The 15,249-nt window shown below is 35.8% G+C and overlaps 1 protein-coding gene across 1 annotated transcript in view; it reads right to left on the bottom strand.

Moving 5' to 3' along the window:
- Nucleotides 1–15,249, bottom strand: part of CATSPERB (catsper channel auxiliary subunit beta) — a 124,431-nt gene that overhangs the window by 60,037 nt on the left and 49,145 nt on the right. Inside the window, exons 10-14 of the mRNA XM_024736277.1 lie at nt 14,296–14,362; nt 13,952–13,998; nt 13,392–13,544; nt 11,876–12,028; nt 3,433–3,577 (exon numbers count right to left, since the gene is read on the bottom strand). Coding sequence (XP_024592045.1) covers nt 3,433–3,577; nt 11,876–12,028; nt 13,392–13,544; nt 13,952–13,998; nt 14,296–14,362 — 565 coding nt within the window. The remainder of the gene's footprint in view (nt 1–3,432; nt 3,578–11,875; nt 12,029–13,391; nt 13,545–13,951; nt 13,999–14,295; nt 14,363–15,249) is intronic.

Below are 15,249 nucleotides of genomic sequence, written 5' to 3'. Positions count from 1 at the left end.
CCAAAAAGTAAGAACTTCCAACTATAAAATAAATAAGTCATGGAGATGTACAGGAATACCTAGGAGATACTGCAAGTTTGTTTCTAGGCCAACACAATAAAGCAAATATTGCAATAAAGCAAGTCACATGAATTTTTTGGTTTCCCAGTGTATATAAAAGTTACATTTACACTAGACTGTAGTCTATTAAGGGTGTAATAGTATTATGCCTTTAAAACAATGTATATACCTTAATTTAAAAATACTTTATCACTGAAAAATGCTAACCATCATCTGAAAATGGATGGTTGCTACAAATCTTCAGTTCGTTAAAAAAAAAGCAATATCTGCAAAGTGCAATAAAGCTAAGCACAATAAAATTACATATACCTGTAATGTACAGCATGGTTACTATAGTTAATAATACTGTATTACATATGTGAAAGTTGCTCAGAAAGTAGATCTTAAAGTTCTCATGACAAGAAAAAAAATCTGTAACTATGTATGGTGATGGATGTTAACTAGACTTATTGTGGTAATAATTTTGCAATGTCTACAAATATAAAATCATTATGTTGTATACCTAAAACTAATATAATGTTATATGTCAATTATACCTCAATTAAAATTGTTAAAACAAAAACCAAGAAATTTCTCAAACCAACAATTTAACTTTAAAACTTAAGGAACTAGAAAAAGAAGAACAAAGTAAACCAAAAGCTAGCAAGGAAAAAGGAAATAATAAAGATTAGAGCAGAGATAAATGGAATAGAGAGTCAAAAAACAAGACAGAAAATCAATAAAATCAAAAGTTGATTCTTTGAAAAGATCAATAAACCTTTACCTAGATGAACTGAGAAAAAAAGAAAGACGACTCAAATTACTAAATCAGAAGTGAAAGTGAGAACATTACTGCTACTTCTACAGAAGTATAAAGGATTATAAGAGAGTATTATAAACAACTGTACACCAGCAAATTGGAGAAGCTAAATAAAATGGAAAAATTCCTAGAAAAAACACCCTACAAGACTAAGTAAATCGTGAAGAAATAGAAAATCTGAATAGACCTAAAACTAGTAAGGAGATTGAATTAGTAATAAAAAAATCTCTCGACAAAGAAAAGCCCTGGACCTGATGGCTTCACTGGTGAATTCAACAAAACATTTAAAGAAGAGCTAATACTGATCCTTCTCAAACTTTTCCAAAAAATTGAAAAGGAGGGAACATTTCCCAACTCACTCCATGAAGCCAGTGTTATCCTGATACCAAAGCCAAACAAAAACACTATCAAAACAGAAAAAAGAAAACTGTAGACCAATATCCCTGATGAGTAATGATGCAAAAATCCTCAACAAAATACTAGCACACAGAATTCAGCAGCCCATTAAAAGGATTATTCATCATGACTAAGTAGGGTTTATTCCTGTAATGCAAGGAACATTGAATGCAAACAACATATGAAAACTGATTAATGTAGTATACCACATCAACAGAATGAAAGAAAAAAACCCACAACATCATCTTAACTGATACAAAAGAGCATTTGACAAAATTCAACATACTTTCATGAAAAAACACTTAACAGACTAGAAATAGAAAAAAACTATGCGGGGTGGTGAGTGGGATGAATTGGGAGGTTGGGATTGAGATATATACACTATTGATACTATGTACAAAATAGATAACTAATGAGAACCTACTGTACAGCACAGGGAACTCTACTCAGTGCTCTATGGTGACCTAAATGAGAAGGAAATCCAAAAAAGAGGGGATATATGTATATGTATAGCTGATTCACCTTGCTGTACAGTGTAAACTAATACAATATTGTAAAGCAACTATACTCCAATAAAAATTATAAAAAAAAGAAGAAAACTAACTAAACATAATGAAAACCATATATGAGAAACCCACAGTGAACATTATACTCAAGGGTGAAAGACTTAAAGCTTTTCCTCTAAGATCGGGAACAAGGCAAGGAAGCCCACTCTCACTACTTCTATTCAATATAGTACTGGAAGTTCTAGCCAGAGCCATTAGGCAAGAGAAAGAAGTTAAAAGCATCAGAATTGAAAAGGAAGTAGTAAAATCATCTCTGTTCACAGATGATGTGATCTTATATGTAGAAATCCCTAAAGCTTCTACAAAAAAAAAAAAAAGAAAGAAACCTATTAGAACTAATAATGGAATTTAGCAAAATAGCAGGGTATAAAATCATCACTCAAAAATCAGTTGCATTTCTGTACACTAACATGGATAATTAGAAGACAAAATTAGGAAAACAATTCCATTTACAATAGCATCAAAAAACTACTTAAGAAATAACCAAATTAGTTAAAGGTAACCCACAGAATGGGAGAAAATATTTGCAAATCATATATCTGACATGGGATTAATATGCAGAATAAATAGAAAACTCTTAAAACTGAACAATAAAAACAAGCAATCTGATTAACAAACAGGTAAAGGACTTGAAAAGACATTTCTCCAAAGAAGATTAAAAAATGGCCAATGAGGACATAAAAAGACGCTCAACATCACTAATAATTAGGGAAATGCGATCAAAACTATAATGAAAAACCACTTCAAAAAAAAAAAAAAAAAACACTTCACATCCATTAGGATGATTACTATCAAAAGACCAGAAAATAACAAGGGTTGGCAATGATGTGGAGAAACTGGAACTCTTTTGCACTGGGGGTCAGAATGTAAAACGGTACAGTGCTGTGTAAACAGTATTGCAGTTCCTCAAAAAATTAAATATAGAATTATCATATGATCCAGCGATCCCACTTCTAAGTATATACCCAAAAGAAATAAAAGCAGGTCTCAAAGATATATCTGTATAGCCATGTTCATAGCAACACTATTCACAATAGCTAAAACATGGAAGCAACCCAATTGTCCACTGATGTATGAATGGACAAGCAAAATGTCATATATAACATACAACTGAATATTATTCAGCCTTAATGATGAAGAAAACTCTGACATATGCTATTACATGGATGACCCTTGAGGACATTATGCTAAGTGAAATAATCTAGTCACAAAAGGACAAACACTGTATGATTCCACTTATATGAGGTACCAAAGTAGTCAAAATCAGAGACAGAAAGTAGAATGGTAGCTGTGAGAGGCTGTGGGGAAGAGGGAAGTGGGGATTTATTTTTTAAAGGGTATAGAGTTTCAAGATGAAAAGAGTTATGGAGATGGATGTTGGAGATACTTGCAGAATATTTGCATGTATTTAATACCACTGAACTATACACTTAAAAATGGTTAAGATGGTAAATTTTGTTATGTTTATTACAGTAAAATTTTTTTTAAATCCATCACCCTTAATAGGTCTGTGACCTTAGGATTAGTTCATTAATATGGCAGATTTTAAAATAAATCTTCTAATCCCTGGCTCACAGGTAGTGCTTATACCAATAAAAGTGAATTCCTCACCTGCCTTTGTCAAGTAAACCTTTCCACTTCGGGAAACAAAAGTAATATCTGAAGTATAAAAACTATGATAAGTATTCTTTATGATATCATCATGAAAGTCAGCTATTAATTCAAAGGTGTTGCCGCCATCAATTGAAAGCCATACCTAAGGGAATAAAAAGATAATACCTCACTAAAGAGTTGCCATGTAACAGTCATCAGTTACCTAATCTTCCTACATAAGAAAAGTCATGCACCATGACCATACTCCCACATCCATCACACACACACAGACGTACAGACAGACTCCTTACCTACTTGGTCAACCATCTATTTCCTTCCTAGAGTTTGTGCAAAAGTGTACATGGCAGTCTTCAGTTTTAAACAGTATGCATTGTGAATGCACCAAAGAACAAAGTTATTCCATCATCTCCCAACTGGTCCTCCTTGTTCATAAAAGGATGAAGTGTTGGATGTATTTGGATATGGAGGAGAGTGCTTATCCATATTAAAATGAGACTTCTGTGCTGAATTCCTTTATTAGTTCTAATCAGGTTTTGTTTTTGTTTCGTTTGTTTCGTAGAATCTTCAGAGTTTTCTACATACAAGATCATATCATCTGTGCATAGAGATAATTTTACTTCTTCCTTTTATATGCAGATACTTTAAAATTTCTTTTTCTTGTCTAATAGCTCTGGTTAGAACTTCCAGTACTATATTGAATACAAGTGTTGAGAGTGGGCTTCCTTGCCTTTTTCCTGATCTTAGAGGAAAAGCTTTAAGTCTGTCACCATTGAGCATAATGCTCACTGTGGGTTTCTCATATATGGTTTTCATTATGTTCAGGTAGTTTTCTTCTATTTCTAGTCTGTTAAGTATTTTTATCTTGAAAGTATGTTGAATTTTGTCAAATGCTCTTTTGTATCAATTGAGATGATGCTGTGATTTTTTTTTCTTTCATTCTGTTAATGTGGTGTATTACATTGATCAGTTTCATATGTTGAACCATCTCTGTGTTCTAGGAACAAATCCCACACGGTATGTATAATCCTTTTAATGTGCCGCTGAATTCAGTTTCCTAGTATTTTGCTGAGAATTTTTGCATCAGTGTTTTCTAGGGATTTGGTCTCTAGTTTTTCTTTCTTGTAGTATCCTTGTCTGGCTTTGGTATCAGGATAATGGTGGCATCATAGAATGACCTTGGAAGTGTTCCTTCCTCTTCATTTTTTTTGGTATGAGTTTGAGGAGGATTAGTGTTAATTCTTCTTTAAATATAATATTTGGAACAACTCACCAATTAAGCCATCCCATCTTGGGCTTTTCTTTGTTGGGAGGTTTGATTACTGATTCAATCTCCTAACTAGTTATTGGTCTGTTCAGATTTCCTATGCCTTCACAATTTAAGAATTAGTAGGTTGTATGTTACTAGGAATTTAACCATTTCTTCTAGGTTATCCAGTTTGTTTGCATACAACTGTTCATAATATTCTCATATCCTCCTTATTTCTGTGACATCAATTGTAATGTCCCCTCTTTCAATTTTAGTTGTCTTCTTTTTCTTAGTTAATCTAGCTAAGGCTTGTCAATAAAGCAGCTCTTAATTTCATTGCTTTTTTTCCTATTGTTTTTCTATTCTCAATTACATTTATCTCTTCTCTAGTTTTTATTATTTCCTTCCATCTGCTAGCTTTGGTTTGGTGGGTCTTCTTTTTCTAGTTCCTTAAGTTGTAAAATTAGGTTGTTAATTTGAGATTTTTCTTTTTAATATGTGTTTATAGCTATAAACTTCCCTGTTAGTACTGCTATTGCTGCATCCCATAAGTTTTTATTCACAGATTATTTTTTATTTTTTTACTGAAGTATACACTGGGCATAGTTCCATGTGCTAGACAGTAAGTCCTTGTTTATCTGTTTTATATATAGTAGTGTATATGTGTTAATCCCAACCTATTAATTTATCCCTCTCCCCACCCCCTTTTCCCCTTTGGTAACCATAATTTGTTTTCTTGAATTGTCCTTCCCTGTGCTGTACAGAGGACCTTGTTGTGTATCTATTTTATATATAATAGTTTGTATCTGCTAATCCCAAACTTCTTATTTATCCCTTCCCCACACCCTTTCCCCTTTGGTAACCATAATTTGTTTTCTATGTCTGTGAGTCTCTTTCTGTTTTTGAAATAAGTTCACTTGTATCTTTTTTTTTTTCTTTTCAGATTCCACATGTAAGCGATATTATATGATAGTTATCTTTCTCTGTCTGATTTACTTCACCTAGTATGATAATCTCTAGGTCCATCCATGTTACTGCAAATGGCATTATTCATTATTTTTTATGGCTGAGTAGTATTTTATTGTGTATATATACACCACATCTTCTTTATTCATTCATTTATCTGTTGATGGAAATTTAGCTTGCTTCCACATCTTAGCTATTGTAAATAGTGCTGCAATATGTCTTGTTTTCATTTTAACTTTCTCAAGGTATTTTATGATTTCCCTTATGACTACCTCTTTGACTCACTAGTTGTTTAAGAATGTGTTAATTTCCACATACTTGTGGATTTTCCAGTTTTCCTTCTATTGACTTCTAGTTTCATTCCACTGTGATTGGAAAATATACTTTGTATAATTTCAATCTTTTTAAGTGTGTTAAGACTTGTTTTGTGGCCTCACATATGATCTTTCCTAGAGAATGTTCTGTGTGTATTTGAGAAGAATTTATTCTGCAGCTGCTGGGTGCAGTATTCTGATTACATTGGTTAGGTGCAATTGGTCTACAGTGTTGTTCATGTCTTCTGTTTCCTTATTTATCTTCTGTCTGGTTGTTCTATCCATTGTTGAAAGTGGAGTATGACATCTCTTACGATTATGTTGCTATCTATTTCTCCCTTCATTCTTTCAAAGTTTGCTTCATATTTATATTCAAAGTTTGCTCTGATGTTTCATGCATAAATATTTATAATGGTTATATCTTCTTGGTGAACTGACCTTTTATTCTTATATAATGTCTTTGTCTCTTGCAATGATTTCTGACTTAAAGTCTATTTTGTATGATTACAAAACAGTATACCCATCCCTGCTCTTTTGGATGCCATTTGCATGAAATATTTTTTCAACCTTTTCATTTTCAGCCTATGTCCTCAGATCTAAAGTGAGTCTCTTGTAGACAGAATATAATTGCATCTTGTGTTTTTTTTTAAATCAGTTCAGCTAATTCATGTCTTTTGATTGGGATATTTAGTCTATTTAAATGTAAAATAATTACTGACAGGGAAGGATTTACTATTACCATTTTGTTTATTGTTTCGTATGTCTTGTAGCTTTTTGTCCCTCCTTTCCTCTCTTACTATCTTCCTTTGTGTTTTTTGGGGTTTTTTTTGCAGTGACACGTTTTGGTTTCCTTCTTGTGTTCTTGTGTATATATTCCACATATATTTTTTTCTTTGTAGTTACCACTGCAATTACATAAAATATTACATTCTCCTTTTTTGTTTTGTTTTGTTTTTGTTTGCGGTACGCGGGCCTCTCACTGTTGTGGCCTCTCCCGTTGCAGAGCACAGGCTCTGGACGTGCAGGCTCAGTGGCCATGGCTCATGGGCCCAGCCGCTCCGCGGCATGTGGGATCCTCCCAGACCGGGGCACGAACCTGTGTCCCCTGCATCAGCAGGCGGACTCTCAACCACTGCGCCACCAGGGAAGCCCTACAGTATTCTTGATTGACAGTTTTTTGGGGTTATTTTCCCTTTCAGCACTTTGAATATATCATCCCACTCCCTCCTGGCTTGCACTGCTTCTGCTGAGAAATCCACTGATAATTTTACGAAAGTTCCCTTGAATGTGACAAAGTCACTGTTCTCTTGCTGCTTACAAGATTCTGTCTCTGACTTTTTTTTTTTTTTTAAACATCTTTATTGGGGTATAATTGCTTTACAATGGTGTGTTAGTTTCTGCTTTATAACAAAGTGAATCAGCTATACATATACATATGTTCCCATATGTCTTCCCTCTTGCGTCTCCCTCCCTCCCACTCTCCCCATCCCACCCTTCCAGGCTGTCACAAAGCACCGAGCTAATATCCCTGTGCCTTGCGGCTGCTTCCCCCCAGCTATCTACCTTACTACGTTTGTTAGTGTGTATATGTCCATGACTCTCTCTCGCCCTGTCAAAACTCACCCTTCCCCCTCCCCATGTCCTCCAGTCCGTTCTCCAGTAGGTCTGCGTCTTTATTCCTGTCTTACCCCTAGGTTCTTCATAACATTTTTTTCCCTTAAATTCCATATATATGTGTTAGCATACGGTATTTGTCTTTTTCTTTCTGACTTACTTCACTCTGTATGACAGACTCTAGGTCTATCCATCTCATTACAAATAGCTCAATTTCATTTCTTTTTAAGGCTGAGTAATATTCCATTGTGTATATGTGCCACATCTTTTTTATCCATTCATCCGATGATGGGCGCTTAGGTTGTTTCCATCTCCGGGCTATTGTAAATAGAGCTGCAATGAACATTTTGGTACATGACTCTTTTTGAATTTTGGTTTTCTCAGGGTATATGCCCAGTAGTGGGATTGCTGGGTCATATGGTAATTCTATTGTCTCTGACTTTTGACAGTTTGATTATAATGTGTCTCAGTGTTGGTCTCTTTGGACTTATTCTGATTGGAATTTCTTTAACGTGTATGTCCATTTTCCCCCTCAAATTTGAGAAGTGTTTGACCATTATTTCTTTAAATAAGCTCTGTGTCCCTTTCTCTCTCTCTCTTCACCTTCTGGGGCTCCCATAATTGCATACGTAGGCCCATGTGATAGTATCTGTAAATTCCTGAGGTTCTCTTCACTTTTCTTCATTCTTTTTTTCTTTTTGCTCCTCTGACTTGATGATTTCAAATAACCTCTCTTCAATTTGCTGATTCTTTCTTCTGCTTGATCTAGTCTGCTGTTAAACTTGTCTAGTGAGTTTTTCAGTTCAGTTATTGTATTTTTCAGTTCCGGAATTTCTGTTTGACCTTTTAAAATGATTTCTATCTCTTTGTGATAGTCTCATTTTGTCCATGCATTATTTTCCTGATTTCACTTAGTTATCTGTGTTCTTGTCTGACTCATTGAGCACCTTTATGACAGTGGTTTTCAATTCTTTGTCAGGCATCTCATAGATCTGCATTTCTTTAAGGTCATTTTCTGGAGTTTTATTTTGTTCCTTTGATTGGATCATGTATGCCTGTTTCTTTGTATGTCTTCTGATGTTGCTGTTGTTGTTTTGAGACTTGGGCATCAGATAAAGCAACCACATTTCCAGTTTTTATGGACTGGCTTTAGGCAGACCTTTACCAATCTGCCCAGTTAGAGATTCTAGGACCTCTGAAATCCTTTCTGAGGATGTGTCTTCTCTGGCTTGTTCTGTGCTTTTAGTTGTCTCAAATTCCCTAAACTGCTTATCCCTGCTTCTTCTCAGAAGCCCATAAGCTCTTGCCGCCGCTGGCATCTGCCTGCAGAACTGCAATTTTAACGTGCTGTAGTGATCATATCTGTTTTCAGCAGTTTCCAAACAAGGCTGCCAGTTCCATCAGTGCTTTGAGTCAAGTGAAACAGATTCCAGTCTGTCAGGCAGCCCCTGGTCTGGCCAGAATATTGGATACACTGTTAGCTCTTTTGTTTCTGTCCTGAGGGAGACTCCTCGGTGTGGGAAGTTTCCTTCAAGTTGTGCTGCACTAAGTCAAATAGGAGGAGAGGCATGGATGTATGTGCAAAATGCTGCAAGTTTTTCTATCCCTTTTGCTGGAATCCCTTCTTGGTTTTAGCTTGGTTTGGGTGCTGTAGCTTCTCAACAGGCCTACAGAGTTCTTGCAAAGGTATGCTGGTTTGTATATTGCTATCTTTGTGGTTCTGGGGGAAAGTGAGGGTCTGAAACTTCCTAGCCTGCCATCTTGTCAATATTACTCCCCCTTTTCAGCAGTTTCCAAACAATGCTGCATGTTGCATCAGTGTTCTGAGTTAGGCAAGACAGAAACCAGTCCCTTGAGCAGCCCCCAGACAAGCCAGAATGTTGGACACAAGGCCCACTCTTCTGTCTCTATTCCAAGGGAGGATCCCTGGTGTGGGAGGTTTCTTCCTGGTTGTGCCATGTCAGATTGAATGGGGGCAGGACAGATGGGCAAACACTGCAAATTTTCCCACCCCTTTGTTAGAATCCTTTTTTGGTTTTATGTTGGTCTGGGTGCTGTAGCTTCTCAACTGGTCTCTAAAGTTCTTGTAAAGGTACTCTGATCTGTATATTGTTGCTAACTCAGTGTCTCTGTGGAAGAGCAATGGCCTGAAGCTTCTTAGTCTGCCATCTTGCTGATCCAGAATTCTTCTTTTTAATGAAGGTGAAGTTCTCTTTTTCTTTTATGTTTTGTTTTGTTTTTGTTTTTGTTTTGCGGTACATGGTCCTCTCACTGCTGTGGCCTCTCCCGTTGCGGAGCACGGGCTCTGGACGTGCAGGCTCAGTGGCCATGGCTCACGGGCCCAGCCGCTTTGCGGCATGTGGGATCTTCCTGGACCGGGGGACGAACCCGTGTCCCCTGCTTCGGCAGGCGGACTCTCAACCACTGCGCCACCAGGGAAGCCCCGTGGTTATTGTTTTTTTAGTCTTGTTTTAAAATGCTTTCCCACACTGAGTTCAGAAAGATATTCATTTTTTTCCCTCTAAAAGTTTTGATATTTAAATTAGTAATCTGTCAGGACTTGAGCTTGATGTATGTTGCAATGTGGAGATATATTTCAACAGTTTCCGTATGTATAACCAAACTTCCCATCCCATTTTGAGCAGTCTCTTATTTCCCCCTGTGATGTCACTTTGGCCTCTATCAATATTCTAGATTTGCATGGGTCTACTTGTGGGCTATTTTATCCCATTGGTCAATTTGTGTATTCCTGGCCCAAAACTGCATTTCCAAAATTATTACAACTTTTAAAATAGTGTTAATATCTGGTAATACAAGTCCCTCCTTCTTATTCTTCTTCAGAAGTGTCTTGGTTACTCTTGGTCTTTTGTTTTTCCACGTATAATTATTTTTTTTCTTTTTGCTTTATTTAAAAAATTTTTTAATTGAGGTATAATTGACATATACCATATATATTTTAGACTCAACTTAAACTCCACAACAAATCTTGGGATTTTGATTAGAGTTGTATTAGATCTACAGATTAATTTAAGGAAGAATTGGTATTATAAGTGAAGTTTTCTTGTCCACAAGCATGTTTATGTTCATTTCTTTATAAAGTTTTAAATGTCCTTCAGTGAAGTTTATAATTTTCTACATATAGGTCTTAGAAATCTTTTCTTAGATTAATTCTTAGATACTTAGAGTTTTTGTTTGTGGATTTCTGTTTTGTTTTGCTTTGTTTCTGCTATTGTAAATAGTGTCTTAAAAATTGTGTTTTCAAATTTATTGTTGATCTTGTGCAGAGATGAAATTGACTTTACCTCCTGCCTAGTTTAACTTTAACTCCCATCTTGTTTTAGTAATTTGTATGTATCTTTTAGATTTTCTATATAGACAATCAGATTTTCTGCAAGTCAATAGATTTTGTTCGCTACTTTTTAAAATTCATGCCTTTGATTTCTTAAGTTTTTTCCTTTTCTTATTGCATTCCCCTCTGTATACTTTTTCACTTCTTAATAGTTTCTTGGTAGAACTCCAAGAAACTGTTGTATTGTGGTTAATACAACCCCCTGCCTTTTCCACAGTTGAATGTGGAAAAGAACATTTGATAATGCTGAACTGGTCACATATTGAATTCATGAGCACAAAGCTCAGGCAATCATACTGGATTACCTTACTCAGTTCATTCCCCCATCTTCCTAAGCAACTATTTTACTCTGTTCTCTCTTTCCTCAACCCCTCAACATTCCTCCTCCATCCTCACTAGTAAACAATAACTTTGATTTTTGTTGAGAAAATAGAAGATAAATTCCCACACCTTCCATTACCATAGCTACCAACCTACCTACCAGCTTCTGAACCCGAAAACCCTTCCTTCCTCCCGTTACTATAGAACAACTGTCTGTGCTCCTAAGGCCAACCTCTCCACTAGTTCATAGACCTCATCTCCTCTCACCTCTTTAGAAATGTCACTCCAGAAATTTCTTTCCTCTCTTTCCTGCATTGTCAGCTTTTCCTCTCTACCAAATAAGTCCCATAAGCACACAACGTAATTCCTCCTATCTTTAAAAAAACTCTTCTTTTGACCTTTCTTTCTTCAAACACTGCCACAATTCCCTGCTCCACTTTTCAGCAAAACTTTGCAAAAGATTTGTTTGTATTCACTGTCACTAATTCCTCTCCTCTCATTCTCTCTTCATCAGGCTTTCCACCGCCCTGACCATCAGAGCAACCCTGTTCTTTACTTGATGTATAACCACTCAGCATAGAGCAAGTGAATGATTTACATCTATACTAGAGTGTGAAGTTTCATACACACCTGATTACCATAAGCATACAGAAAATGGCTTCGTGGGTGGAATGTCATTCCAACAGGAGAAGAGAATGATGAAGGAAATAAGAAAACTGGAAATTTTTGTATTAATCTTGGTTTGTTGTTTTTTAGGATCCTCACAGAGACAGTGGTACTTTTCTAGAAATAGATAAACAAAGCAGGAGCAAATCATAAGAATTTTTCCACCAATAGTACTAGTCTATGTTACAATTTTTAGAGTTTCCTGTTACTTGGATTTGGATTAAGATAGCAACAAAACACTTAACACAGCATAGAATTGGAAGGATTAGCAACTATTGGTATCTCTTTACTCTGCCTCCCCCCACCATACATGTCCACTTTATAGATGTTGAACATGAAGTAAAGGAGATTAAATAATTTTCCCATTTATTATTTAATAATAATAATTTAATTATTATTATTAAATAATACATGTCATGGGGAGATTTATTGTAGAATCATTACTGAATTCAACAGACTCCAAGGCCCATGCTCATAACTATAATGTCAAACTACTTTTTAGAAGTGTGGATGCCTAGGCCACACTCCAGTTCTGTCAGATCATGGTTTTGAAGAGGATCAGCATATGCACCCCCAAGGCATGTGCCACTTTGGCATAAAGATTATTTTAAGCTGAAGATATTTGAGATTCAAGAGATGCAGACAAAATCCTTCCCTTATCTGACGAAAAGCAGCAACTTCTGGGATAAAAGGCTGCCATTAATTCCTCTTAAGAGCAGATCTACTCCTAGAAGGCAGAATGTGAACAAAACCTACCCCAAATCCCTTCTCCAGGGGAGTTTTATGGCCCTGAAGGAGACGGAGGAAAGACCACGCATACCTGTACAAACAAACATCCCAAACTTCCTTATCTCCTGTTTGTTCTCCTGTAAACCATTATCTTTTCATTTGTTTTCCCTTAAGTACCTGTCTCACTCAACCCCTTAAACTATTAAGATGGCATATAACCTCCAAATTTTAACTACCTTTTGAATTATTCATCACTGACTTTCACTCGCATGTATGTGCACTGCATGCATAAAGAAATTGTTTTCTTTTCTCCTCTTAATCTGTCTTTTGTCAGTTTAATTTGCGGGGCCCCTAAAACTGAACATAAGAGGGCAGAGGAAAATTATTTTCTTTCTCCCCTAAAATCATGAGGGTAGGGCTAGTTCCACTTTTTGTTCATTTAAACTAACCATTTTACAGACACTTAAATTTATATAGACCAAACTCAGCTTACATTCTCCTGAAGAATAAGCAAAGAAGCATTACTACACAAGCGGCTCTGTATTTTCCATTTTCATCAAACTGAATGACAATAAGAGGCAAGACATCTATGAAGTATCAAACTATATTGTTAACCATAAATAATTTCACTGTAGCCAATTTTATCACCTTCTATTGTCAAAGATAAAAAGAACTTGGAAATAAGTTTTGCAAAGGTAAGTTTTCACTATTGTGGTGTCAACAGCAATCACCTCTGGGCTATAAGGCCTACCTGGTTATGGAAGAGGTAGACTCCAGAACTTTGCTCTTGGTCAACAAGAAATGTTACCACAGTTGAAAGAATAGTTTTCATTCCTTTTGAAATGGGGGGTAAGCAAGGTAACCATTCAAGAAATGGTTCTTTACTATAAAAACAAGAGCTTGCCTACAAAAAGAGAAAGGAAAAGTTAATGCCATTCTTGAACTATAAAAGTCCTAATTAGTTCTTGCAGGCAAATAAACTAATGAACAACACTAATTGTGTTGTCATGACTGGCCACAAATAATAGTGATATATCTTTAATGCCTGTGTTTCTCTTCTGGGGGATATGAGTGCAGAAAACACTGCAAAGCATCCCTTTCTGGCATGGATTGTTTTTCTAGAACCACTGTGTGGGTCTAGATTTAACATAATTAGGTAATTACCATTAAATCTAAGTACAGGCGCCACTGGGAGCAAAGAGTGACTGTTAAGCTTTTGAGTCTATAGAATTGCCATTTTTTAGATTAATAACAACCTATGAAATCATGCACAATAAAATTTCTTACTTTTTAAAATATTTAATATCATACCTCACTTAGGGTCCTGTTTCTCTCAAAGGTGATAGTAACATAATCAACTATAAAATATAAAGGTACAGAAATTATAAGTAGCATCTATATTTTTAAACGTATCACTAATTAAATGATACAATTTAATTGTATCATTTACAATACAATTTTCTTGCACTTACAACAGGGCATGCCTATTGTGTCAGATTTAAATTAATTTTCCCCCCAGTTTTAGGCCATTAACTTATACAAAACAAACCTATCTTTATATTTAATTCTATTTTTATTTTATTTCATTTTATCTAATCTATATATGCTAGCTATGTTGAAAAAAGCTTATTAATAGTTCTTTAACTAAAATTTACCTTCAAAATGTTCTCTGTTAGCAAAACATCTTTCATTATACCACAGTTTTCCTTTGATGTAGTCAACCTACATAAATAAACAAAAATGTCATTTAGGCAATATGTAGCCTTAAGATGTATAAATAGAAAAACTTATAAGAAATTTAAAAAGTTCAATAGTTCAGGAATGTGAGGCAAATAAAAAAAGGAAAACTGTATGCCAGCAAAATAAAAGTTCGTAGAATGAGGACAAGAAACAAGAATATGCTTTTTGAACAACACACAAAAAAGGAATAAAAAGAAATTTCGCACGACTGACATATGTCAATGGAAGATGGTACGATCTGTGAGCTGTCTTTCCGAGGCTCTCAGGAGCTGCTGATCTTTCATTACAGTTAAAGTGGGCCACACGCTTATCTTTTATTCCCCTTCTGCTGAGCTAGGTTTAAGGAGACTTCCCAGAGGCCTGACAGCAGCAAGAAGCAATAAGAAAAAAAAGCCACAAAATACAGGTTTTGGAAAATTGGTCATACGGGAGAAGCTTCCAAGAAGGTGAGATTATACATGTTGGATATGAATTATATGCAAGAATTTGAGACGGTTTTGTTATAGGTGTCATTGAAAAAATGTTGCCTCCCACATCAGTAAACAAAGGATGTTGCAGCCATCAAGCCAGCACAGCCACGCCGATGGTGAGCCCTGAGGGAACTCAGGACAGAGACAAATGAGCTGCCTACTGCCAAGCCCTCAGTCACTGCAACCACCCCCCAAGGATGCACCCTGAGGAGACTCAGGATGACAAAGCACAGGATACTGGCCATAGCTGAGGTGCACATCAAAGGAATGATTTCAGGGAGCCCCGACTCTTGCATCTTCCCGTACATAGAAAAAGGACTAAATTCCTTAACTTGAGATATCTGGTTTTCTTTAATTAACAGTAATCTTTTGATGTTCTGATTACCTGGTCTTTGTTGC

Source organism: Neophocaena asiaeorientalis, unplaced genomic scaffold, assembly GCF_003031525.2.
Source record: "Neophocaena asiaeorientalis asiaeorientalis breed wild unplaced genomic scaffold, Neophocaena_asiaeorientalis_V1.1 scaffold152, whole genome shotgun sequence".
Taxonomy (NCBI): domain Eukaryota; kingdom Metazoa; phylum Chordata; class Mammalia; order Artiodactyla; family Phocoenidae; genus Neophocaena; species Neophocaena asiaeorientalis.
This window is presented reverse-complemented; position numbering and strand designations above follow the sequence as displayed.